The following is a 26,700-nucleotide window of genomic DNA, read 5'->3' as shown; positions in this document are numbered from 1 at the left end:
TGACCCGGAAACCAATCAAAGTCTGCCATTATGAAGGACATATCAATTCTCTAAATGCACTGTGAGGAGGTGAGAGCAGAGGGAGCTTTCTGAGGGTGCTTGAGCAAGGATGCACAGGTGGATACTATGCAAAGGACTTTTTTTGTGAAAACACCCGATGCAAATATTAATTGTCCACACCCTTGACATCTGGCACAAACATTTTAATTCATTTATCACCTCTGCGGTTTAAATATACCTTAATTGTCACATTCTTTAACAGTGCACCTTGAATTATCCTAGGCTTCCCTGTTGCACTAACCAACAGCCTTCAAGGCATAATTTCATAGGGCTTCATGGATGACCATGCAAGAGGTGTGTCCCATAGTGAGATGTCTCACTCATCTCCCTCAGAGAACCATGGTTACAACCGTAACCCTGGTTTAGTTTCTTGAAAACCACCTGCATTAATATGATCTTTAATTGCATTAATGTTTTAGTCTTTTGTAACAATGTTTATTTTTTCGTATGGGTGTTACAAGACAATATAAAATATCACCAAAACCGTGCATGAAAAACATTCCTGTTCACAAAAATGTGAATCAAAATAAATCCAAATAAAATACAAACAAGCAATAACCAACAAATATTTCACAAACACAAATTACAAGCTTTGAGAGATGTCAAGGAGAGAAAAAAATATCTCACATTTAAGTCTGAAACAAATATATATTATTTTAAAATTTTCCATATTCACAGTCTTAAGATTTGTAAATAATGAAGATAAATATGATGATAGAACGTGGTGACCAAGATTTAATACAAGATTATATATTGAAAGTTACACATCTTCTCTAATTTAGATCAAGCCTCCTAACTTCAGTTTGCATCATACTGTATGTACTGTATAAAGTTAGAGTAGTCAGAGTATCTGTTGCATCAGCTAGGGCAGATATATGAGAGTAACATGTCAACCTCATTAGCAATGATAACAGGACCTGGGTGAATGTTTTCAGGTAGATAGTGACAAGAAGTCATCTGCCAGACATCCAAGTAGACCACACCATTAATATCTCTGAACATCTCCCTCATCACTGTGTTCAACTGCAGCGCATACCAATCACTTTGAAAAATGTTCTATAACAACACAGATTAATAATAAAAACTTTAGTCTGAGCATGAATGAGCATCAATAACATTTTTGCAATTCAAAATTTACGTGCTGTATAACACGTTTGGCTGCAGGTTTCCAGTTAAATGTCCATCTGGGGCTCCAAAAGCGAGTAAAATGGCGTCATATTCAGATGAGGTTTTAAGATGAATTTTAGATGGATGTTTTTAAAACATACCTCCCTAACCTCAAACATTTGCCTAAATCTAACTATTGGTGTTTTAAAATATAAATGAGACATTAAAAAAATACATCCTTACCTTATCAATGCCTAAGCCTACCCATTAGTGTTTTAAAATGCAGAAGCAAAATGAAAAAAAATTTCTGAAGCAACCACATCATTTCGTGCCACTTCTATAACTCTGTAATGTCACATAACAGCTTGAAATCATGCCCATACTTTAACCACAGTCCTCCAGCTCTAAGTCCAGTGCCCTATCAGGTGAGCTACTGCACAAGCTAAACATGTTGAAATAGGTGTATTGTATACATGTAGGTGATTCTATAATAAAAGCATTAAAATGTGTTGTTTTTCAAAAGACGCGTTAAAGTGTGTCGATATCATAAAATAGCAGGGTCTGAGTAATAGAGAGAAAATAAGAATTTATAAAGTCAAAATCAGCCATTTAAGTCATGATTTGAGTGAAAGTGAATAAAACACACAGTTGTTGTAGCTTCACTTGTGTTCATTTCACCTGCAGGGAATTGTACCTGGAGACATGTATAACAAGTTTTGCAAAAATGTACAGTATATAGAGTCACGTTTTCACTGAGACCAGGTTGACAAGTCTTTATTTACTGACCCTCATGTCGTTTTACCCCTGTATGCTGTATTTTATTTTATTTTTATCCATGGAACCTAAAATGATTTGTATTATTTTTTTAATCTGAATGCGATTGCGAATGAGAGAGATTTTCAAGCAACTTAAATTTCAGTCTGTTCCTCACACAGAGCTATTGTACACCGATCAGCCACAACATTAAAACCACCTGCCTAATATTGTGTAAGTCCCCCTCGTGCCACCAAAACAGCTCTGACCCGTGGAGACATGGACTCCACAAGACCTCTGAAGGTGTCCTGTGGCATCTGGCACCAAGACGTTAGCAGCCTGTAAGTTGCGGGTTAGGGCCTCCATGGATCGGACTTGTTGGTCCAGCACATCCAATAGATGCTCTGGGGAATTTGGAGGCCAAGTCAACACCTTGAACACTTTGTCATGTTCCTCAAACCATTCCTGAACAATTTGTGCAGTGTGGCAGGGCGCATTATCCTGCTTAAAGAGGCCAGTGACATCAGGGAATACCGTTGCCATGAAGGGGTGTACGTGGTCTGCAACAATCTTTAAGTAGGTAGTACGTGTCAAAGTAACATCCACATGAATGCCAGGACCCAAGGTTTCCCAACAGAACATTGCCCAGAGCATCACAAAATATGTTCAGAAGACCAATAGAGCAGAATATGGCGTAAAGACTACATTTGTGGTGCTTTTATGGGTCCTTCATGGAGCTTGATAGTCAAGGTCACTTTGAAATGACTGAGCTGTGTAAAGTTTCTACAAAAATTCTCATTTTGTGTTCCATGAATAAATAAACAAACAGATAAATAAATAAAATAACAGCATATAGGGTTGGAATGACATGAGGGAGAGTAAATATTGATATAATTTAAATTTTTGGGTAAGTTATTTCTTTAGGTTATCTCCAGTGCCCCAGTTCCTAAATTTTTTGAAAACTGTAATTGGAAGTTGACATGTGTCCATGGACTTTTTTTTCTTTTCTTTTTTTTATCAACATTGTTTTAGATTAACATTTTTATCAATGTATAAGGGGAAGTGTATATCTTTGGTCCTGTAATAGTAACCATTTCCTTTAAGGTTTCACCATTTGTAATCACCTTTCTGCTTACACTAGTTCATTTTAAATGGTCCTGCTGTGTGACAAATTATTTATAAAAGTTTAAAAGGAATAGTTCACCCAAAAATGAGAAATATCATTTACTCACCCTCATGCCATCCCAGAAGTGCATGACTTCCTTTCTTCTGCAGAACACAAACAAAGATTTTTTGAAGAATATTTCAGCCCTGTAGGTCCATTCAATGCAAGTGAATGGTGATCAGACCTTTGTAGCTTCAGAAATCACATAAAGGAAACATAAAAGTAACCCATATGACTCCAGTGGTTAAATCCATATCTTCAGAAGCGATATAATAGTTGTGGGTGAGAAACAGAACAATATTTAAGTCCTTTTACTCTAAATCCCCACTTTCACTTTTAGATCTGAAAGCCACATGTGGAGCCTGTTTAATTTCACTTTCACATCTGAAAGTGAAAGTTAAGTAGGGATTTAGAGTAAAAAAAGGACTTAAATATTGTTCTGTTTCTCACCCACAACTATCATATCACTTCTGAAGACATGGATTTAAACACGGGAGTCATATGGATTACTTTTATGTTTCCTTTATGTGATTTTTGGAGCTACAAAAGTCTGATCATCATTCACTTGCATTGTATGGACCTAGAGCTGAGATATTTTTTCTAAAAATCTTCATTTGTGTTCTGCTAAAGAAAGAAAGTCATACACATCTGGGATGGCATGAGGGTGAGTGAATGTTAAAAGAATTTTCATTTTTGGCTGAACTATCCCTTTAAATATTATTTTTAGTCTCTCAATTCATATGAGATCATCAAAGTTGCATGCATTATCAATAAAAATATAATTAGCAATGAATTGCAATAGTACTATAGTACAGTACTGAAACAGTTTTAGATGGATTTTTGCTATTCACACCACAGGACATGTCAATTTCCCAAAAGTACAGTATTTCATGTCATAAACCCATATGGACCATATGGCCTGTAGGATATTAAAATATCCATACAGGCCAGTATTAAAATATTGTAAAAAGTTATTATAAGGAAAACAAGCAAGAAAACATCTATGACCGAGTGTACCTTTAGTCCTGCAGTGTTTCCAGACTTGATGATGACAGTAGTATCTGGTGCACGGCTCAGTAGTGCAACAACAGCCTGACGAATTTTGGCCACTTCATGGACATAAAACGTTAGTGGGTGCAAAACCCGGTGGGCAAAAATTGTGAAGACAACGACTGCATGACGACCACCAGCTATTTCATCAATATCATTGCTGATATAATGCAGATCAGTAATTGGCAATTTAGAAAATTTCAAAGGAACACCATGGAACCGCCAGTAAACAATGATATTATTCTTAGACTCCACAGCCATCAGGGGTCCACCTATACGAGAAGTGTGGAGGTCCAGTCTCTTTAAACCTAAATAAGATCAGAAAACTAACATTAGAATCCTTGCTTGACAAAGTAATTTTTTTTCTTCATTTTGAAAACTACACTATAACTATTGTTTTAACATTTAAAACAAAATATATTTTTGTAAAATGTTTTGCTTGAAAGTGTGCATGTGCTAAATTTCTAAATGACACTGGTCTGATATTTTGTTATCTAATGCAATGACACACATTTGGAAGTGCAGCTTAAGTTTAAAATACTTTTTGGGGCCACTGTATGTTTATTCATTTGTTCTAATAATGATAAAATAACATGATAATTGTATTAAATAAAGTTGTTTATCCATCCAAGTAGTTTAAGCCATATTACTTGCCTGGCAATTTTTGTTCCAAATGCTCAAACCACTGCCTTTCCGTGGAGTCTCCCATTAAATAAACAATCTTGCTTTTAAGACAGTTTCCCATTTCTGGAGGGCTGAAGGATTTAGTGTTACACACAAAAGACTTCCAGACGTCATGCAAATAGAATCCTGCAGGAACTGGCGTTGTGAGGCCAGATCTACATCTCTCCTTTGAGCCTAAAGCAAAGGAATGACATATTTACCTGAGAAAGGGTGTGCATTTTGCAATTCTTCATTCCATTGTTACTATATTTGCTTTATAGATAATATTTGTCCTCTGAGACATGAACATACCAATGTCTGTGGTGTTGGGATGGACATTTATGATTTTTGTGTCTCCAGCAAGAGCAATATTTGTTAATTTCCTACAGATAGATAGACAGACAGAAATACAGACAGAGAGACAGACAGGCAGGCAGGCAGGCAGGTAGACAGACAGACAGACAGATGGATAGATCAAATCAATTAATACATAATTTTTCTACAATTGTGGAATACATTTTTAACCCTTTCCCATTCATTTACTTTGCAAAAAGGTTGTTCTCAAAGGGATTTAATGGGTTTTCCATAGGTCCACTTGAGTGATACACCCAGTTGTCACAGGACAGTGTCTTTGGTCTCTCACACTGCCACACCGTCCCTGTTTTTAGATCCTTATACTCACAGCAGCAGTTGCCTTTAATCCAGCTTCCGTTTGGGCCCCATTTAAGATTACATTCTACTATTTCACTGATTCTGACTCCTTTAGGTCCTGGCCCTTCAAAGTAGCCTTTGTAGTGGCTGCGTGGAAATGACGACTCCCTGTACTTTTTAAAAAGATACACAACCTCACTGGAATGGACTAAACGCACAGACACTTGTGCCTGGCCTTCCCATGGCAGAAGAAGATCAACAGAGTAAGTCCCATTGCGGTGATCAACAACCTCTCCAAACACACTCGCCTTCAAGAACAAAGAAGAAAAGATGAATTGCCTGTCATTATAATATATTTGGTTATGTATTTTAAAGCTTATTAGCCTAAAAGTATCATCCAGTATACTGTAAATAAATCAACAACTCTATAACTTAGGCAGATGAAGCCTAAAAGAAAAATTGTCTGTAATTTTTCCTTAAAATATCTATTACTTAAACCTTATAAAAAAACTCTTTTTTCTTTTTTTACTTGAATAAAACCAGTTAATTTAGATGTTAATGCATTAAAGTTACCTGACAATTTTTTTTTAAGTGTTCATTGTTTTTGATAATTCTACAAAATGAGCGTCACTGTGTCCCTCATTTGTACATGTGTGGAAAAAAGACTACCAATGAATAGTTAACCTTCAAATCAGAACCTAAGATGGGTAAGTGAACTCTAGCTGGCTTGCTGGTGACACTGGTTGTTTTTACAAAGAAAAAAAGAAAACAGTTTATGGTGTGACAGGTATAGCTGGAAATGTAAGGGAGAGATCAGTGTGTGAAGAGGAAGGCATGGCAAGGGACACAATGGTCTCTTATACTTATACAAGACAGAGAACAGTATTCAGTGGATTGGAGCCACACCGTTACTGACATTAATTTCACATGATGCCATGTTTCAGTCTGATATGTTGTTGACAAATATTATTATTATAAACTTTCATATAGAAACTCAAGATTTTCTCAAAGCAATGCAACAAAGAAAATAATACATAAATAAAAAATACTAGGGATGCTCCGATCAGGATTTTTACAGCCGATACCGATCACCGATCACCGATCTTCTTGTCACCTGATCGGCTGATACTGATCATTTAATCTTTTATCAGGATTTCTGTCATAACTGGCTATATGTAAGCTTTCTACACACTCTCACTATTAATTGAATGTTCCTCTTCCCAGTAATATTACTTTGCCTTGTTTTTGCTGAAAAAAAAAAAAAAAAAAAAAAAAGTTTAAAAGGCTTATTAAAAAAGCTGTAAAATAAGGCTTTAAAACAAGTATAGGCTAACAAAATATTCTCTATCTTAATATAGATTGCCCTATAAAATATTAAGCTTAGTGTCAAACTGAAGACAAACTGAAAACCCATAGGTGCAATTAAACTCAATGTGAAATATTTGGTTATTGATTCATTGTCATTTCATATAATTAGGGCCCAAGCACTGAAAGTACAGAGACCCTATTGTTCTTCTAAGGATTATTGCAGGTGGGGCTCTGCGGCGGCACCTAGAAGATGGGCATGTTCGGGGGGCTCTGTAGCACATCCCTTTTGAGCTACCATCACCAAACTTTGTACAAATATAGATCTCATCAAGCTGGACAACATTTGCGCTGACAGTCTTAAGCTCCGCCCAACAGGAAGTCGGCCATTTTGGATTGTTTGAAAAATGCATGCTCTGGAATTTGAAATACTCCTCCTAGGGATTTCATGTTACAGGTACCAAATGTGGGTGACATCAGATTTGTGATCAACAGCGTAAAGAAGCAACAGCGGTGAATGGAGAAACACCTGTGAAATGACGTACAATGTAAAACATTTTCTCGTAAAAAAACAGTAAAGAACTGACAGCAGAGTTGCCAGCATGTTACTGTAAAATTAACGGTGTCTTGCTGTTGCTGAAATTAACAGCTATATACTGTTTTTACAGCTACAGTATACAACTGTAATTTAGCAGCATATAGATGTCAAATTACATACTATCTACTGTTGTTGAAATTAACAGCTATGTTCCCAGCATGCACTGCGGCATGAAGAAATTACTTTGATTTTTTACTATTTACTGGTTTATTTTGACACTGTTTTTGTTGTAGTCTAAGTTACTTGTATTTTAATGTTCAGCTTTAACTTTTTTACGTAAAAATATGTTTGTTAATTGTCACCACTGTTGTGTTTTGTATGCCGAGAGTTGATTTCGGTGTGTGACTTTCAGAGGCGCAAAAACCCTATATCAAGTTATGCAATACATAGGGACGCTATGTAAAGGGGGGCGCCAGCAACTCACTAAAGGTGGTGCATTCAGCCTCCTACTAAATATGCTGATATTATTTTGCTGATATATACTTTACTGTTTTTGCTTTTATGTGTAATGCATCACTATTGCCACATAAAGTGTAATTTATAAGATAGGATCACACATTCAGTTTGACCTTAGGTTTCGTCTTCCAATTAGCACAGTGCAACAACTTGTGTTTTACTTAAACACAAACTGACTGGCTGGAATAACATACAGGTAATAAAATAATAAAGAAGGTCCAAGGTTCCAGCTCAAAAGAACACTAATAACCATAATGGTGACTTCATACAAAACAACTATTGATAACAAAACAACAACACTAATTAAACTAAGACTTCTATTAAGTCTGAATAAAAACATTTGTACATGTTTTTTTTTTTTTTTTTTCAAGGCTTATGGGTATTTCACCATTATAACCCACAATGCAGTGCTATACTGTTATTTTACTGTGTACAGGTTGTTGTTGTTTTTTGTTTTTTCATAAAAAATACACTGTTCAATCCTGGCAAAATTGTACATTTAATATGTACATTGCTTCCAAGCTTGATATATTTTTTATTTTTTTATTTGACTTCTCATTAGACAGACAAGTGAAGGCTGATGTGAGATGATAAAGAACAGAGGAGTTGGTCAGAAACATCATGAACACTAACCATGTGCCACAAACTAAAATTTTCATGGAGGGGTTAAAATATACAGGTGCATCTCAATAAATTAGAATGTCGTGGAAAAGTTCATTTATTTCAGTAATTCAACTCAAATTGTGAAACTCGTGTATTAAATAAATTCAATGCACACAGACTGAAGTAGTTTAAGTCTTTGGATCTTTAATTGTGATGATTTTGGCTCACATTTAACAAAAACCCACCAATTCACTATCTCAAAAAATCTGATTTGAAAGGCATCAAAAGACCGCTCCAACCTTGCACGCTTGCAGATTGTAACGTTGACAGCTTCGTTGATTATAAGCAGGAGCGATAGTGTTAGCGCATCGCTCCCTTACAGAGACACAGAATAACGGCATTTGCATTTCAGATTAACGGGTTTATGAAGGTTTATACATGTGTAATATCGCTCAAGAGAAATCTCTTTTAGCAAAGCCGCACAAAGAAGCTAGAGAAGAATCTCTCGTTGAAGACCATCTTGGTAATTTACTTTTTTTAAACTTTATCCTATTTATTAAATGGACAGTTCACCCTAAACTGAAAATTCTGTCATTGATTACTCACCCTCATGTCTTTCCAAACCTGTAAGACTTTTGTTCAACACAAATGAAGATATTTTTAATGAAGTCTGACAGCTTTCTGTCCCTCCATTGACAGCCTACGCAACTACCACTTTCAAGGCCCAGAGAGGTAGTAATATCATGTCAAAATCATGTGATATCTTTTGTTTCAGGAATTGATTTCAAAGCAGCACTTCTCATGATGCCAGCCTTGTTCAGAGAGAAGTTTGAACACTTCATTGTGCTTGGGGAGGTGCGCATATGTTTCTCTGTCTATGACTTGAATGTCTATCATACATGCATTTTATAATTCTTGAAATATATTTACTGCCCACATACAAATGGGGTGAAAAATAATCATCTTATTTATTTATGCATGTATATTATTTCTCTCCGTCAGTTAACTCGTATGATCATAAAATTTGATTGAGAAAAAATCTGAATTGTGTTTTTGTCTTTTAGAGTGAACCATCTTCACCATATCCAACTGTTCAAGTATAGGAAGCCACTGACTGGAAAAATGTGCTTACAAGAAGAGTCACTGCATTCGTCAGAGCTGATGGGATAGAGATCTGCCGGGCTAGCGGTGTGGATGAAGGGGCTCTTGTTGCATTTTGTGCCTATTTCGTCTTCAATTTGACATATCCACCTCACTTGAAGAACACCCTGGTGTTTCTTCAGCGGTATGTTTTGAAACTTACTGTGGTGACAAGCCTCTACCTACCCCAGTTACCAGAGTAATCAACCTTTTACAGTAACATCTGCAAAAATGTCTCACCCGTTCTGTTGTCCTAAATGCTCTCGAAGAACATTCACAATTGTCAAATTAATCCATGCTCATGAGGCAAATTTTTCAATAACTTGTGGTCTTAATGACTGTCATAGAACATTTTCAAAGTACGAGTCCTTTAGATGTCATGTTTACCGAAAGCATAAACATACGGTGTTACAACGGACTACGAATGATGTTCCTCTGCCTCTGTTTGAGGACGCTGAGGAAGAATGTCCTAATGATAGTGTTGCATTTTCTGCCCCCCCATACATGAAGGAGCTGTTTCAGCAATTTAGAGAGAACCTATGTGCCTTCGTTCTGAAATGCAGAGAAAAAAATCATCTGCCTCAGTCAGTGCGGCAAGAAATTTTGGATGATGTTAATTTCTTATTTAGTTTTTTCAAAGAGAACTATGATGCATTTCTTGCATATCATCTACAAAAAAATGGACTTGATCTTGCTGCATGTCCGGAACTTCAAGAAGTGCTACAGTCCCCTGACTTTTTTTCAGAGGCCTCAAGACTTGTTAGGTCTCCACACATGTTCAAAGAGTTTTGCAAATCAAAATTTCAGATGACTGAACCTGTGCAGTACACACTAAGAGACTCAAGTGGTTACAAGACTGGAAGTTACTCTTACGTTCCTATTTGTGAGGTTTTAAGGAAATACTGTTCTCATGAGGACATTTGGGACCAAATACAAACTGAGTTGAACATAGAAAAAGATGAACTTGTTCTAAAAGATTATCGAGATGGACTTAATTTCAAAAACCACAAATTCCTTGCAGGTAACCCACAAGCCCTAAGTCTACATATTTGTGAAGATGAATTTAAAGTATGTAATCCCCTGGGGTCTAAACGTAACAAGCACAAACTGTGTGCAATTTACTATACAATTGGAAATATGGGCACAAAGTATTGCTCTCAGTTAAAACATATTCATTTAGCTTTACTTGTTCGCTATAGCCTTGTGAAACAATTTGGATTAGATGAAATTTTGAAGCCATTGATAGACGATCTGAAAAAGCTTTCATCAGAAGGAATTAATGTACTTGTTGATGGCATGGAAAAAAATGTTCGTGCAGCTGTCGCAGTTATATCTGCTGATAACCTTTCCTCTCACTTAATAGGTGGATTCAGCATGTCATTTAATGTTGGTAGAATTTGTAGGTACTGCATGGCCACACATAGCAACATTAAGAGATGTTTTAATGAATCTGACTTGTTTTAAGAACTATTGATGTCCACAGATACCACTTGGAGTGTGTAAAGGCAAATCCTGACACGAAAGCCATTTATGGTGTTACCAGAGGCTGTCCTTTTGACAAACTGGACTACTTTGATGTCACAACCTCCCTTCCACCGGATGTGATGCATAACTTTTTAGAAGGTGTAGTTCCTCTAGTGTTCCGCCTTGTTTTAAGTAAAGCTCACAGAGAAAAAATCATAACCATACAAGTGTTTAACGAGGAGCTGAGAAAACTTACTTTTGGACAGAATGATAAAAAAAACAAGCCTGTTCCTCTTTCTGAAAAATTTCTGCACAACTGGAATGTAGTAGGGTCTGCCTCACAGAAATGGTGTTTATTTCACCTACTGCCCTTTTTGGTAGCACACAGAATCCCTGAGGGCTGTAGCTATTGGCATGTCTACTTGCTTTGTCGTGAAATATCTGACATTGTAATGGCACCAGTTGTAAAAAAGAATGGCTTGCCACTCTTGATCTCTTAGTTTCTGAGTTTTTGTCATGTACAGTTGAAGAGTCTGGTGATGTTCTTACTCAAAAATGTCATTATTTAATCCATTACTCTCATTTGATGTTATGCTATGGGGCTTTGTGTTCTTTATGGTGTTTGAGGTTTGAAGGCAAACATCAATATTTCAAACAGGTCACTAGCATTTGTAAAAATTTCATTAACATTTCATCCACTTTAAGTAACCGACATCAGCGTAGACAATGTTGGGAATTGTCTTCTGTTAATATCTTGGGGGAATATGAGAAAGTTGCTGGATGTTGTGTGAGCACACCATTTCAGTCTTTACCTTCAGCTCTACAGCATTCAATAAGTGTGAACAAGAAGTACAGCCATGTCAATTTTGAAGGCAAACAGCTGCAGCGAGTAACAGAAGTAGAGATTAATGATGTCAAATATTGTGTTAAAGATGCGTTTACTGTGGGTCACCTGCATGCAGAAGAAGTTCCATTGTTTTTTCAGATTAAGTACATTCTTAACATGGACACAGACTGGTTATTGTGTGGCAAGCTGTTAATTCCTGAATCATTTTGTCAACATTATTATTCATACTGTGTGAAATATGAGAATGAATGGACTGTCCTCTCACCAGGTGAGGAGGTTGATTACCAGGCACTAGATACTACAGTGTTGATGACAAATTATTTATTAGCACTAGGTATTCTTGCTGAAGAACAACTGCCCTATGCTGTAAACCTCAATGTGCAGCACATGATATAGCCTGTTTAATTAGCTGTATATCAATGTATAACAGTTCTTCTATTTTGCTGATTTGATTTGTAAGGATTCTACAGTATAGACAATTTCTTGTATTCCTGTTAAAAAAATGTAAAGGCATTACTGTTTAAAATACTGTTTTATACCTCTGATTATATTTGTTGAGTAATGTCTGATGAGCTTTTATGTGCGATGAACAATTAATTGTCTTGACTCACACCTACTGTTGTGAGATGATGTAATGCATTCAAGTAATTCTCTTTGTAAAAGAAAGTTTATAAATAAAATTGCATATTTGTAAAATCTACATATTTGTAAGCCAGTTTCTTTAAGATATTTTTTAGCGCCCCATAGGATCAAAACTGCTTTGTCATTGGGGCGTTGGGAATTCTGGGAATTCTTTTAATAAGGTACAATTTTGTGCTTTCATTGCAGTATGCACAATTGTTCCTTGGGGTACAAAATTGCCCCTTAAATGGTACAAAGTTATAGGGTACAATTTTGTACCTTGCATTACAGGTACAAAAAGGTACCCTTCAGGGTACCACCCCAGTGATGGCCACTTGTACCCTAAAAGGTACAGTTTTGTACTTTTTTTTCTGACAGTGCAGAGACAGAATAATGGCATTTGCATTTCAGATTAACGGGTTTATGAAGGTTTATACATGTGTAATATCGTAAATTCAGTAAAAATGCACTTCCCTGCATGCGCTCACACTAAACTCAAGTGTCGGCTGCTAAATGATGGATGCAGGTGAGAGAGAGAGAGAGAGGGAGAGAGAGAGATGATTTTGGTTCGCGCAGATTCTGCTGTTTTAAGCATCTCCTCTATTCACTCCCCAAAATTTAAGACCTCAGCAACGAAATTTAAGACTTCTTGTAATTTATTTAAGATATTTAAGACTTGTTATGGCCTTAAATTTTAAAAAGTAAATGTAAGACTTTTTAAGAAACCGCGGGTGCCCTTCGTTTAGACTGTATATTGTCCTTTAATATGTATGCACAGAATGAAAAGACTGAGATTCTTTTGGTAAGGAAATTAAAAAAAAGAACAATTAGCCTACATATTTTTTTATTGGGAAACTGTGTTAAAAATGTGCCTTTGTTCTTTGGACACGGTTGCCTGTCCTGTGTTTCAGAGTATTTATTTTTTCCTTAATAACAAATAAAATTGCAAAAAAGGATTGTTCTTTTTAATTCAAGAGAGCAACAAAGATTTATAGGCTTGCTAATATCAAATTCTATTTCTCCTAATAATCCCAGATAGGCCTACTATTCCACGCATAATTAAGCTAATTAGCACACCTAAACAGTTTCTGCTAGGCCAGTTTCGTGTCAATGCGTAAATATAGTAGACACACCCATCCTGGAAATACAGACATTGCTTGTCCTGTGCAAATTAATGAAAAACATTACAGATGTCAACAGTAACATCTGCTTGAACATATGTCCTAATTTACACATTATTTTTTTCTGATAGAATGTTTAAAAAATGTGCTTTAAAAATAAATAAATAAGTAAATAAAAAAAAAATGTACTGGAAAAAGCACCTGTTTCATTGAATTACTCTTCTATGACCCCAAGTGTACTCAACATACCTTTAACTTTGAATTGAAAAGCTTTGCTTGGAAAAAGTCTCCTCCATAAGCTTTCAGGTTGTTGTTGTGGTCTCTGGCTGTGATAGTAACATGAATCTTTTCTCCCACTTTGTAACTCTCATTGAGTCCCACAACAGAGAATGTTGAGTGAACTGGACTTGTGCTCAGATCCAGCTGAGTGATTTCTTGATCTGGACTAGGCCAGTCCAGAGCCTTCTGTAGACTTTCCCACTCATCAAGACTAATTCCCATGTCTTTATGACTAATTCCCATGTCAAACATGGAAATTGTGGGTGAGGAATTTGTTTGTATGCGTCTTATAGGTTCAGGAGGGGGGGGCGTGAATCTTTGCATTTGACTCCCACCATTCAGCAATCTCAATATAACCTAAAAGATTATGTAGATAACATGAACAATAAATTCCAATATTTTTCTTGTATCATGTTTTGATCAAATAAAGACAGATTTACATAATTAAACTTTTGGGACTAAATTTTGACAGGTAGAGTAGCAGTGGTAATTATATATTTAAAACTAATTTTACATGATAATAAATTTTAATAATAAATCTTAAATATGTTTTTAGACAAACTTACCACAAATAATGACGTCCAAAGACATAGCAGCACTAGACATATGTGACGATGTTCAAATCTGTAAACTGATAAGTCAGAAATTGCAAGTCAATTTGATTCAGTCATTAAATAATAATAATAATAATAATAATAATAATAATTTGACTTGAATTAAAGCAGTTATTTTAGATTTGAAACAAGAAAATTACACGCAATGCATGGACAATGTTTCTCCAACCACATAATGAATTCATTAATAATCCTAATGTTAAACAGATTTTTCTTCGTCGTTTTTTAAATCCGTTAACTGTTGTGAGCATTTTAATATTTAGAATTTTCTAAAAGTTTTCAATAAAATATTACATTTACCTGAAGACTGACGTGTGGGAGAAATGAACATAGCTGAGTTCGTTGCTTTCCCACTTAGTCTGGTCTCTGCATCCAAATCCTGATCCTATCCGCCCTAAACAGTATCTGAGAGTAGAATTAGTGTCCCAAATCATAGTATGTGGAAAAATAAGTGTTACAAAGTTGCACGGATGGTCTACTATTTCCTGTAGATTTTCGAAATGTGCATCGGTGAACACTCAATTCTGAATGGCCACTTCCGCCTTTGCCTCGGGATTAGTCTAGAGATGGGAGGATCGATATTTACCATCTTTGTGGTATCAAGAATATCCATCCGGACATAAAAATGTCGATTCTGAAGTTTAACAAGTGACCTCATAATTTACATTACATGAATATTAATGCATCTCATAAGCTTCGAAGTGGAACAAAAAATAATTATATTAAGTGATAAAAGAATCACTTATATAAGTGATAAAATGAATTCAAATAATTACATGTGTAATAAAACAGTGACCTTGCTGAGCTAGTGCTGGTCTATGGTTTGTGAATATTCACCATCATTGTGGTTGAAATGACTTAACATACATGTTGTTTAACCTCCTTCTTTTTACTGGATGGAGCAACAGCTTCGTGCCTTAATGTGCGGCAGAAATTTGTGTAAATAACGCCTGTGAAAAGTCATTTCCCCACCGAGACGTGTCGTCAACGTAGAAAGAAATAGTTCCAGAAGTAAGTGAGCCACCGATATCACTTATTTTCTTTTCGATCCTACAAAGTACTTTTAGGCCAATATCGATACCAATGCCGACACCAATAACGATACCTCTATTAAACTGAATTCATTATTTCAACCAATGCTTTGGCTTTGTTGTGTATTTATGGTCAGTGTTGTGTATTTATGGTCAAGTGTCAAGATTATTGCTATATTATATATGACAAAGTTAATAAATGGCTTTTATTGACATCATATTTTAGTTTATCTTCTGGGTATTTTAATTAATTAGATCAGATACACTTGTTAGAGGAAGATTTTAAGCTGTTACGTGGTCATGTTACTATGTGCCCTTCATCTGTTACAACATGCCCCGCCTATGGGGCTCGCTGTAACATTTCACTTTCTTTTTTTCGAGGTAGATGGCGATAAAAGCTGTATTCATGAAACAAGACCACATATTTGTACCAGACGCGTAAAATCAATGTGAAAAAAGGAAAAATACATTGAACCCCAAGTGCATTTACACAAACTTAAGAAAACCAAAATGTGTTAGTTTGTGCCCCGCTCTCCCCTACTGTTTTGTAGGCTACTGCTACTTATTGTGTGCTCTCTTGTGTATTCTTAAGAGTTTATTTATCGAAAATAATCTTTAACAAAAAGTGTCACCACCATATCGATAAAAAAAAAAAAAAAAAAAAAAAAAACAGAATGATGAACAGAAAATGAATCACATAAAAAAAGAAAGACAGAAAATGAACCACATTAATACGAGGGTGTTTTAGTGCCATGCTAAAAAAATAAAACAAATAAAAAATGACAAGATTTCGAGAATAAAGTCATAATATTATGAGAATAAAGTCAAAATTACGAGATTAAAGTCGTAATATTTTGAGAATAAAGTCAGAATTTCGAGAATAAAGTCGTAGCATTATGAGATTAAAGTCATAATATTTTGAGAATAAAGTCGTAGCATTATGAGATTAAAGTCGTAATATTTTGAGAATAAAGTCGCAGCATTATGAGATTAAAGTCGTAATATTTTGAGAATAAAGTCGCAGCATTATGAGATTAAAGTCGTAATATTTTGAGAATAAAGTCGCAGCATTATGAGATTAAAGTCGTAATATTTTGAGAATAAAGTCGTAGCATTATGAGATTAAAGTCGTAATATTTTGAGAATAAAGTCAAAATGACCAGAAACAGCGCGTCATTATCACCACGATAGAACACCAAACCAGCAGCTTCATCAGTGCAAGAAATGGACATAGATGATTTAGTTAAATCATACTTTAGTTTAGGATTTAGCAACAAAGAAATCCTTTGTTATCTTTTGGCACATCAGCACAAAGTTATTATTGGGATCTCGACACTGCAGCGGTTATGAATTGTATTTATTCTGGAGAAAGAACCAGACAGATATTTGCGCATCTGAGGGTGATGCTTGGACTGGGTTTCCCGAAGTTCTAAGTTGAACGTTAGTAGCACTTAAATTGTACTTACTACAGCATGTTTCCCAAAAGCATCGTTATCTAAGTAGCACGTAAAAATGCTTGTAAATTAACTAGAGCAGTGGTTCCCAAACTGGGGTACGTGAGGTGACAATGGGGTTACGTATACATTCTGAGATTTACCGTTCTTTCAGTTTCATCACAGTCTAAAATAACATTCAAACCCAGTTCATGTATTTCTCACTGGCAAAAATAATTGTGTGTGCGCTCTAGTGTAGAAACACCAAAATGGTTGTGTCATAAAGGTCAGATAAATATGCAATGAATAACCCTATCTTTTGTGGTTAAAAAAATGCATCTACTCATGCATCGTGCATCACACAAGTATTTTTTTTCGCCAGCCCAGCACACTGTTAGGTGACGTAGCTTAGTGATAGCAAGTAAAATACTTCACTGTTTTACCAGACTGGTACATGTCAGTCGTCCACGATTTTAGTTTGTTTTTTTTATTTTTTTTCGCAGTTTAAAATGTAATTTGTATTTAAGGTTAGATGCATAGGATGTTTTGATTCTGATGGTATAAGTTCAAAAGCTTTGATGACAGATTAATTTACTATTTGGCACCACCAAATAATTTTCCACGTTCACATGCAGTAATTTTCACTCACACTTGCTTGCACGCTAGAGACCTGTTTTTCCATTGTTGCATGATGTTTTTCAGCAAATGAGCTCAACCTTGCTAACAGTGTCAAATGTGACATAAAAAAGCACCTTGAGCTGACCGCGCAATTGCACAGATACTTACCCACAATGCTCGAATTCGGCCGGCAATGCCGTACCTGCACAGAATTCCAGGCACAGAACCGAACGCTAATCTTGCGTACCGCGACACAATGAGGGGGAGTTTTCAAGTTATGCAGTTATATCATATCTAGCATTCCCATCTCAACTGGTAAGCCATTTATTCAGTATGTATATGATTAATATAACATGTACAAAACATGTAAAAAATATAATATGTTTAATATAAGGGAGTTGTTTTACAAAGATAATTGTGTTAAATATACATATTTTCAAATTACCTAGTGTGAATTTTATCTATGCGTTAGAGAGGGGGTACGCGAAAGGATGTTGAATGTTTGAAGGGGTACACCACTGTAAAAAGTTTGGGAACCACTGAACTAGAGCTATGATCCACTCTTAAGTCCATAAATTACTACATGTATTGTTCTCGCATCTTTCACAGATTATCAGATACAAAGGGACATTTAATTAATTATATTAATATATTTTGATCATTGGAAATCCATTGTACATGGTTTCAGAGGATAAAAAAAGTGTTGAAAAAATCACATTGAAATCAACAGGCAGTGTCCGCAGTCTGTGCACGCCACGTGATAGGTGCAAATTAGGTCTAAAGATAGATCTAAATTTACATGACACAAAATACAGTATATCGTTTTATTGGCCTTCTTTGATAAGCATAATTGTAATGGCAACAGAAAGATATGTTCTTATTGAACAGATTTGCTTAGAAGACACATGTGAGTAATGTGACCATGCTGTTTAAAACTTAAATAGGCCAAAATAAATAATTAAGTTAACAAAGGAGATTAGGGTGAGAGTGTGCAATGAGTGATTCATTCTCCCTCTTCCTCCTCTTCTTCCTCCCTCCAGTGGATGATTCAAATAGTCCTAGACTGTTTACCAGGGATCGGTGAATATACTTGCATACTTGGTTTTGCTTTAAAAAATAAATGTATGTATTGAAACACGAAAAACTTCAACCAAAGATTTGTCTAAATTCAAATTCAAAACACTTCAAACAAAACGAAAAAGCTATAAGAATAATGAAGTGGTCAATTATATTGAATATAAGAACCTTACCTTTTGCCATCAGGCAAGTATCCGTCTACAACAGGTGGAAAATTACTAATACAAATTAAGATCTGAAGACAATTATAAATGTAAACATAATAATTATTATTAAAATATAAATCCATTTTAGGTTCAAGGTGAACTCGTTTAGGTTGTATACACATCTGCTATATAAAGTGAACCTGCCACTTTACCTGTGTTCCAGAAGACATGCTCCCACTGCACTCCTCTGAACAAAAAGTGCATCAGAGACGTGCATCGATGGCTTTTCTGTTGTCTGTTCTTCAAAATATTAGAAAGTGTGTTTCTTCAAGCGCGTGTCTTTGTGTCTATAGTTCAGCCTACTCATGTCGGTCATTTTAATCCTGTTCTTTGTGCATCTGTTCAGGTCCCAGCCATAGAAACAAAACTTTAGGCTACATGAGAGCCCCTTATGATGCACATTGCGTGCATTCAATTTACATGCATTTTTTTTCCCATTAATCTCTATGAAGTTGAGAATTAATACATTTGAAACCATGTCTTACTAAAGCCATAATTATTTCTGTAATTAAATTCTGTAATAGTTAATACATTTCAGCACCTCAAAAAGGTTACAATCAACTTCCATGTTTGTCAGTATGTCCACATTATTTTAATTTTGAGAAGACAAAGTTTCAGCAACTTTGGAACGGACAGCTCCTGTAAAGAAGCACTTACGCTCTACTTTAATGATCTACTGTGCTAGTTTGGGAAACGTTAAGATGATAGAAAATTATCTTAAAAAACCTCACCAAAAATTAATTGTGTCCGGTAAATGTGCTATTTATTAGCACGCGCTCTCTGCACTGGTTTAGCGCCCCATTCACTAAAGGAATTATGCAGATTAGCCAACAGCGCAAATGTGCCCGCAAAGAGTGTGCAGAACGCAATTTGCACGCGCAATTGCGATTTTGCGGGCCGATTCTGAGCTCTATACAGTGGATGGTGCCACAGACCGCATTTGACACACCCTGCCGAGACTGTACATCTTCACTGTGATCCAGACACCTAAATCATTTCTTAAACATGCTTAAAAATTGTGCTTGACTACACATCACATCTTTATATAGGCTATAAAGCTTTCTCTATTATTTGATCCATTTTTGATGAATTACTGTTGATATGATGGATTGAAAATGTTCACAAACATCTCTTTTAAATAAAATCCATTTTACTGCCTACTTTTATTTGTGGCAATTAATCATAATTCCCTTATAAAGCTAATTCCTTACATATAAATTGTGAGTGGCTACAACGAGCCTGTTGTATTACAATTTAAATTTTATTAATATTTCTAATCTGATCATTTGTCATTTATCCTACACAGCAATGGTGGATAAATGTGGGTATATTTAAATCTGCCCATTACATTTAGCATTCTATTATTGTCATGTGTATAGTGTTGATTCATGTCTTTTATTTTGAAATTCTAGTTCCTGGTTCATGTCATGTGTTCCTGTTTCCCTTGTCATGTGATTTCTGTTTTCCCTCCATGTTCATGTGTCATGTTTTCATTGGATTATTGTTTTAATTAGCTTGTTATGAGTTCTGTTTGTTCATTGGTTTATGTTCTCCCATGTCTTGTATTTAAGCCTCATGTTTTCCATTGTGTAGTTGTCAAGTATTGAATGAGATGGTATGTGTTTGTCAAGCCATAGTCAAGCCATAGTCAAGCCATAGTCAAGCCATAGTCAAGCCATAGTCAAGCCATAGTCAAGCCATAGTCAAGCTCATGTTTTTGTTAAATCACGTTTATAGTTAGGGTTTTGGATTCACTTTTGTAAATAAACTGCACTTGGGTTCTCATCTTCATCGTCTTTGTCTTCATCATTGCCGCAGCCAACAACATTACAATTATACAGTTCCTACATATTAATGGTTAAGTACGCAGGCAGTTTATTTAAAATTTCCTACAGTGGTTTCCTTGAGAGATCTGTACTTTGACTCTGAGGGAGAATTTCGGAGGAGGTATCGCTTACAGCACCTTATATATGCTTGCCTCGAAGCAACACCAGCCAGTAAGATTGATGCAAAACTATCAGAGAGATCGGGGCTCTTGAGAGAGATCTCATAACGTCAGCCTTTGAGGTAGCGTCGAGAGACTAACTTGAAAGGGAAGCCTGCAGTTTCACCTTCACCTACACCACACCAGACTTCTCTCTGACTATAAATGGATGATAATCTACTAGCGTATTATGTTCTCCTCAGACTTAGTGGTACAGTTCAGGGCTCGACATTAAGCATTGTCATGCGCTTGTCCTTCGGACAAGTAAATTGATCATTCATTTGTCTGAGTAAAAAAAAATTACTTGTCCTGAGTCAAAAACAAAAGAAAGGACATAAGAAATAATAATAATAAAAAAAAAAAGAAAAACCTCCATCGTCATCATTAACACCTAATAGGGATTAAGGACAGAAAGATGGTTAATCATTACACACCCTCAAGCCTGTATGAATTTCTCCCATCTGTAGAACACAAAATTAGATATTTGGCAGAATGTTATTCACAGTCACTATTCACTGCCACTGCATCTTTTATTCCCCCATAAAATACAAGTGAATTGAGACTGAAACTAACATTCTCCCTAACATCTTCTTTTGAATTCCACAGAAGATATAAAGTCAGATAGGTTTGGAACAACATTAAGGTGAGTAATGATGACAGAATGTTTGGTAACACTTTACTATAAGGTTCCATTCATTAACATCAGATAATGCATTAGCTATCATGAACTAACAATGAACTATATTTTACAGCATTTATCAATCTTAGTTAATGTAAGTTACTAAAAAAATTAAATTGTTCATTGTTAGTTCATAATGCATGAACTAATGTTAACATATACAACTTTTTATTTTAATGTATGTAAATGTATTAATATACTGTACATTGGAATTAACATTAATAAAGATTTATAAATTATTTAAAAGTGGTGTTTATTGTTAGTTCATGTTAACTTATGTAGTTAACTAATGTTAACAAATGGAACCTTTTTGTAAAGTGTTACCAAATTTTCATTTTTGGGTAAATCTTCTCTTTGAGAGTACAATCAATTCTCACAAAATGCATTGAAAATGTTAACCTTGCTGCTAAATCAGTTATGTTGTATATTCAAAACAGATATGCATATTAAAAATAGATAATGTTTTCATTGTGTGTAATATATTAATGTTATAAAATTCATTTTTAGGGCTGCCCCCAACCAAAGATTTTCCTAGTCGGCTAGTAGGTGTTAGTTTAAGCCATAATTTGCTCTGCGGCACAGACATGCGCTTGAAGAAACACACTTTATTAGATTAATTAAGAACAGATGACAGAAAAGCCATCTATGTGCATGTCTGACGTGCTGTTGCAAAAGGTTCTCACACTTTCTTTGTTTCTGTCTTGTGAATTTTTTTTTTTTGTAAGAACAGTATCGTCCATGAGTGCTGCAAATCAGTTCCGGTTCTACACGAAACTTAGAGCACCCTCAGTTGCAGATTGCCCCGGTCGATTTATCATGATCGTTTTTTATTAGATCTTTCATTTATCTGGTTTTTGGACCTATCTCGCATTCACAAGCAATTAATATGCTCAGGGTTGCCAGATAATATATGCAACACCCAATCAGTGATTTATGCTTGCACAAATTGGAAATATTTCGCCTTATGTCATACTTAATGTATGCAATCTGGCAACCATACTTGCGAGTGCACGCGCTTTCTCTCTTCAAAAAACAAACAAACAACAACTTAGGGCTCAATAGTGCTCAAAATGGAGCGTAGAGTCCAGCAAGAGTCTGAGTTCCCAGATATTGCATCGTCTTATATGTGAAACAAAAAGCCTACCTGTTCATGAAGAAACATATCCATAAAAGGATCTCATGTTCCCTCTGGTCCAAATGGTATTGTGGCTTTCTCTGTAACAATAAGCAATGCTAAACTGGCTAGGTTTAGCTGTAAACGTGTCAAAACTGCGATGATTCAGATTCACACAGGAAGAAGGGTGAGGGAGGGCAAGCAAGCATCCCTTCTTTCATATCAAGCATGACCTCCGAAACTAATACGATACCTTATGTTAATAATATGAATGTATAAATAATATAGTCCAGAACATGGGTGTAAAGGCCCCGTGGTACTTGAACCCTGATAATTGCTATATTTATTATTATGATTATTATTATGATTATTATTATTTTTCTGCCCTAAAAGTTTCTGGGTGTCAGAGACCGTAAATCGTAGAGATTCCAAACTTGGCAGGATGGTTCCAAATCCCCCCCCCCCCCCAACTACTCAGGCGTACAGATACATATCCGTCGGACAACCAGTTATAACTCTTGAATGGACTAAGATATTTTCAAAAAATTTGCGATGCTTATGTATGAGGTCATTAGGAGGACATGTGAAAAAAATTGCATACCTTTGCCTCTTGGTGGCACTATAACAGTCAGGAATGTAGAAAATACCAAATCTGTGTGATACCTCACCTGATGTTTCTCAAAATGAAGGCACTTTAACATTGTTTTAGTTGTTTTCAGGCTATCTAATTAGGTTGGCTTGACTCATCCCGCACTGTTCGGCAAAAACCCACGAATTCAGAATCAGAATCAGAATCAGCTTTATTGCCAAGTATGCTTACACGTACAAGGAATTTGTCTTGGTGACAGGAGCTTCCAGTGTACAACAATACAAAAACAATACAAAAACAGCAGCAAGACATAGATAATAATAAAAATAAATAAATAAATAAATAAATAAGAATGAATTAGGTGTCAAATCAACCGGACTATTTACGACACCTGTGCTATGACTTTTCTAAGGGATGGGGGGTATGGTGCACCCCTGGGGACAAAAAAATGTCCCGAAAAATCCCATAGACTTTGCATTGTGAGAGTGATATCTTTGGATTAGAATGTCCTAGAAAAATGACAGTTGGCTTGTTTTACTTGGGTGAGCAATCAGACTTCAGGTATCATCATGAAAACTACTTATCCATGCCCTAGCAAACAGTTAGAGCAACCTAGCAACCAAATCCCATTGACTTCCATTCAAAATGGCTGAGAGTGAGAGTGATATGCTGAAGCATTCAGAGTTCCTTTCACTGGAACTAAGGGGCCAAGCCCAGCTCCTGAAAAACAACCCCACACCATAATCCCCCCTCCACCAAACTTCACAGTTGGCACAATGCAGTCAGACAAGTACCGTTCTCCTGGCAACCGCCAAACCCAGACTCGTCCATCAGATTGCCAGATGGAGAAGCGTGATTCGTCACTCCAGAGAACGCGTCTCCACTGCTCTAGAGTCCAGTGGCGGCTTGCTTTACACCACTGCATCCGACGCTTTGCATTGCACTTGGTGATGTATGGCTTGGATGCAGCTGCATGGCCATGGAAACCCATTCCATGAAGCTCTCTATGCACTGTTCTTGAGCTAATCTGAAGGCCACATGAACTTTGGAGGTCTGTAGCGATTGACTCTGCAGAAAGTTGGCGACCTCTGTGCACTATGCGCTTCAGCATCCGCTGACTCCGCTTTGTCATTTTACTTCGTGGGTGAGTTGCTGTCATTCCTAATCGCTTCCACTTTGTTATAATACCACTGACAGTTGACTGTGGAATATTTAGTAGCGAGGAAATTTCACGACTGGACTTGTTGCACAGGTGGCATCCTATAACAGTACCACGCTGGAATTCACTGAGCTCCTGAGAGCGGCCCATTCTTTCACAAATGTTTGTAGAAGCAGTCTGCATGCCTAGGTGCTTCATTTTATACATCTGTGGCCATGGAAGTGATTGGAACACCTGAATTCAAGTATTTGGATGGGTGAGCGAATACTTTTGGCAATATAGTGTATATCTGCACCAGAACAACGTAGAGACTTCCGGTTTCGTTCATTTGACTCAGACAAAACAAACAAAACATACAAAAATCACATTTTGGGCCATAACTCTTGAATAATTTTTCTTCAGAAGATATGGATTCAACCAATGGATTAATTTTATAATGCCTTTATGTGCTTTTTACAGCTTCAAAATTTTGGTACCCAATTTTTAACAAATTTAGGTAGGATCTATTCTGTCAATATGTATTGTTTGGCATCCACTGGATCATTTCTGTCAATTCTGATTATTTTGTTTATTTCTTCACATGTGCTTGGACCCCGATGATTGCCTCTTGCAGCTATATTTAATGTATTTGTTACTGTTTCAGTAATGCTTACTATTAAAGCTATTATAAGTTAATATATAGGTCATAATAAAGCATTGACTAATTACTAAACATTTTGCATGACCTAATCTAAAGTGAGAACTGTATATGCCTATTTAAACATTTATTAATGATCCATTACTCTGACAATTTGGCCCTGAAATGACCATCTCCACAGCAGCTCAATCACAAAGGCTCAAAACAGACACTAAAGCTTAAAAAACAGACACAACACAAAAGAACAGGAATAAAAGTGAGAGGAAAATCCACAGTTTATTAAAAGAGATCCTCTAATTGCTCAAACACCACTGTAGTTTTTTCCATCCTATTAAGCTAAGCAGACTTGTTCTCATTATTGCCCATTAAAATTACTGTTTAATTCAGTTTCACCAGTGGACCTATAATAAATATTTCATTACATTTAATCCGATTCCAGAAGGAAAGTACAAAAATCCCACTACAGTCTGTGAGCACTCTGGAAAAGCCAGTACGTCACCATGGTCACATGACAGAGAGAGAAAAAAGAAAGTGAAAAAAAAGAGAGAGAGAGAGAGAGAGACAGAGAAATAAGAAAGTGCATGTAACGTTATATAATTGAATTTAAAAGACATTTTGCCAATTCAGTGCCTATTAAACTTCATTAGAGAAAGTTTCCTTACTATGCTGCTGAAGTGTACAAGCGATGTCACGCCGTACATGTTACCTTTCTCAGCGCTGGGCCGGATGGATCAAAACAGTAGTTTGTGGTTACTGTCCTTAGATTTGAATGCTGATCAACAAAGAATTCAGCTTTCAGGATTCAGGCCGGGAGGCGACCCCTTCAGGAAGACACATTTGCCTCTCAAAGATTTTTTTTTTTTTTTTTTTTAGCTAAATCACCACTTTGATGACAAGTTTCAATGAGCAAAATTAGATATTCAATACATCAACCACTTTTATTCAAATAAAAGGAAAATGTTTAAGTTTGCAAGGCATAAAAAATAAGACCCGATGAAGTATTTTTTTCCTAATTCTGCTTGTTTTCCCAAATTCTGTTTTCCATTCTGTTTTTTTTTTTTTGAATCCATGTTTAAAAGATTAATTATTATCATTTTTTACCAAAAATATGACTAATCAAATGAATTCATAAAGAGTTCATCAAATTAAATTATTTGATCATATAAAGTGTTTGATGAATCTAAAACAGTTATTTTTTGACAAATAACATGAGCACAACAAATAATCACTGTATAAATTAAAAACTTACAGTACATTCAGTACAACAGCACACTTGATGGAGAAATTTGCTAAAGTATAATTATTCCTGATATTATATTAATAATAATAATAATAATAATAATTATTATAATTATTAAAATGAACATTACATTTTACTATACAGAAGTAATATATTTTTTGTTATAATTTCTTCAATTTCACGCATACATTTAAACAGAACTTTTATTTTGATGAATCACTGTGTCAGTCTCTATATCTGTTTGACGGAAGTTTCACACTTCTGGATAAGCAGTGTAGTCCTTAAGAGGCTGCAATTTCATTGAATAAATAGTCTGGAATGTGCTGCACACTTCGCATTAAATGAGCGTTTCGCTCTCTGTAATCTAATATACAGACTACAGAAGTCATAATGTGATGTTTTTAGCAGTTTCCACGCCTTCACACATCACTTTGAA

The 26,700-nt window shown here is 35.7% G+C and overlaps 1 protein-coding gene across 4 annotated transcripts; it reads right to left on the bottom strand.

Moving 5' to 3' along the window:
* Positions 1-382: 382 nt before the first annotated feature.
* On the bottom strand, positions 383-22,804 carry LOC127434674 (NXPE family member 3-like). Of its 4 annotated transcripts, none has more exons than XM_051687574.1 (9): positions 22,670-22,804; positions 14,798-14,891; positions 14,450-14,514; positions 13,854-14,240; positions 5,342-5,757; positions 5,111-5,181; positions 4,790-4,993; positions 4,103-4,443; positions 383-1,116 (listed from the first exon to the last, which is right to left on the bottom strand). In XM_051687574.1, exons 2-9 carry the CDS (start codon positions 14,826-14,828, stop codon positions 919-921), a joined length of 1,713 nt encoding a protein of 570 aa, XP_051543534.1. In that variant the 5' UTR covers positions 14,829-14,891; positions 22,670-22,804; the 3' UTR covers positions 383-918. The 4 variants fall into 4 exon arrangements, with proteins under 4 accessions (XP_051543534.1, XP_051543532.1, XP_051543531.1 ...); XM_051687572.1 differs by having other exon boundaries at positions 14,798-14,902; positions 22,670-22,798; XM_051687571.1 differs by lacking the exon at positions 22,670-22,804 and having other exon boundaries at positions 14,798-15,032.
* Between the last annotated feature and the right edge of the window lie 3,896 nt (positions 22,805-26,700).

This window comes from Myxocyprinus asiaticus, chromosome 44 (assembly GCF_019703515.2).
Source record: "Myxocyprinus asiaticus isolate MX2 ecotype Aquarium Trade chromosome 44, UBuf_Myxa_2, whole genome shotgun sequence".
NCBI classification, from domain to species: domain Eukaryota; kingdom Metazoa; phylum Chordata; class Actinopteri; order Cypriniformes; family Catostomidae; genus Myxocyprinus; species Myxocyprinus asiaticus.
Note: the sequence above shows the minus strand (reverse complement) of the source record. Positions and strands in the feature narration are given on the sequence as shown.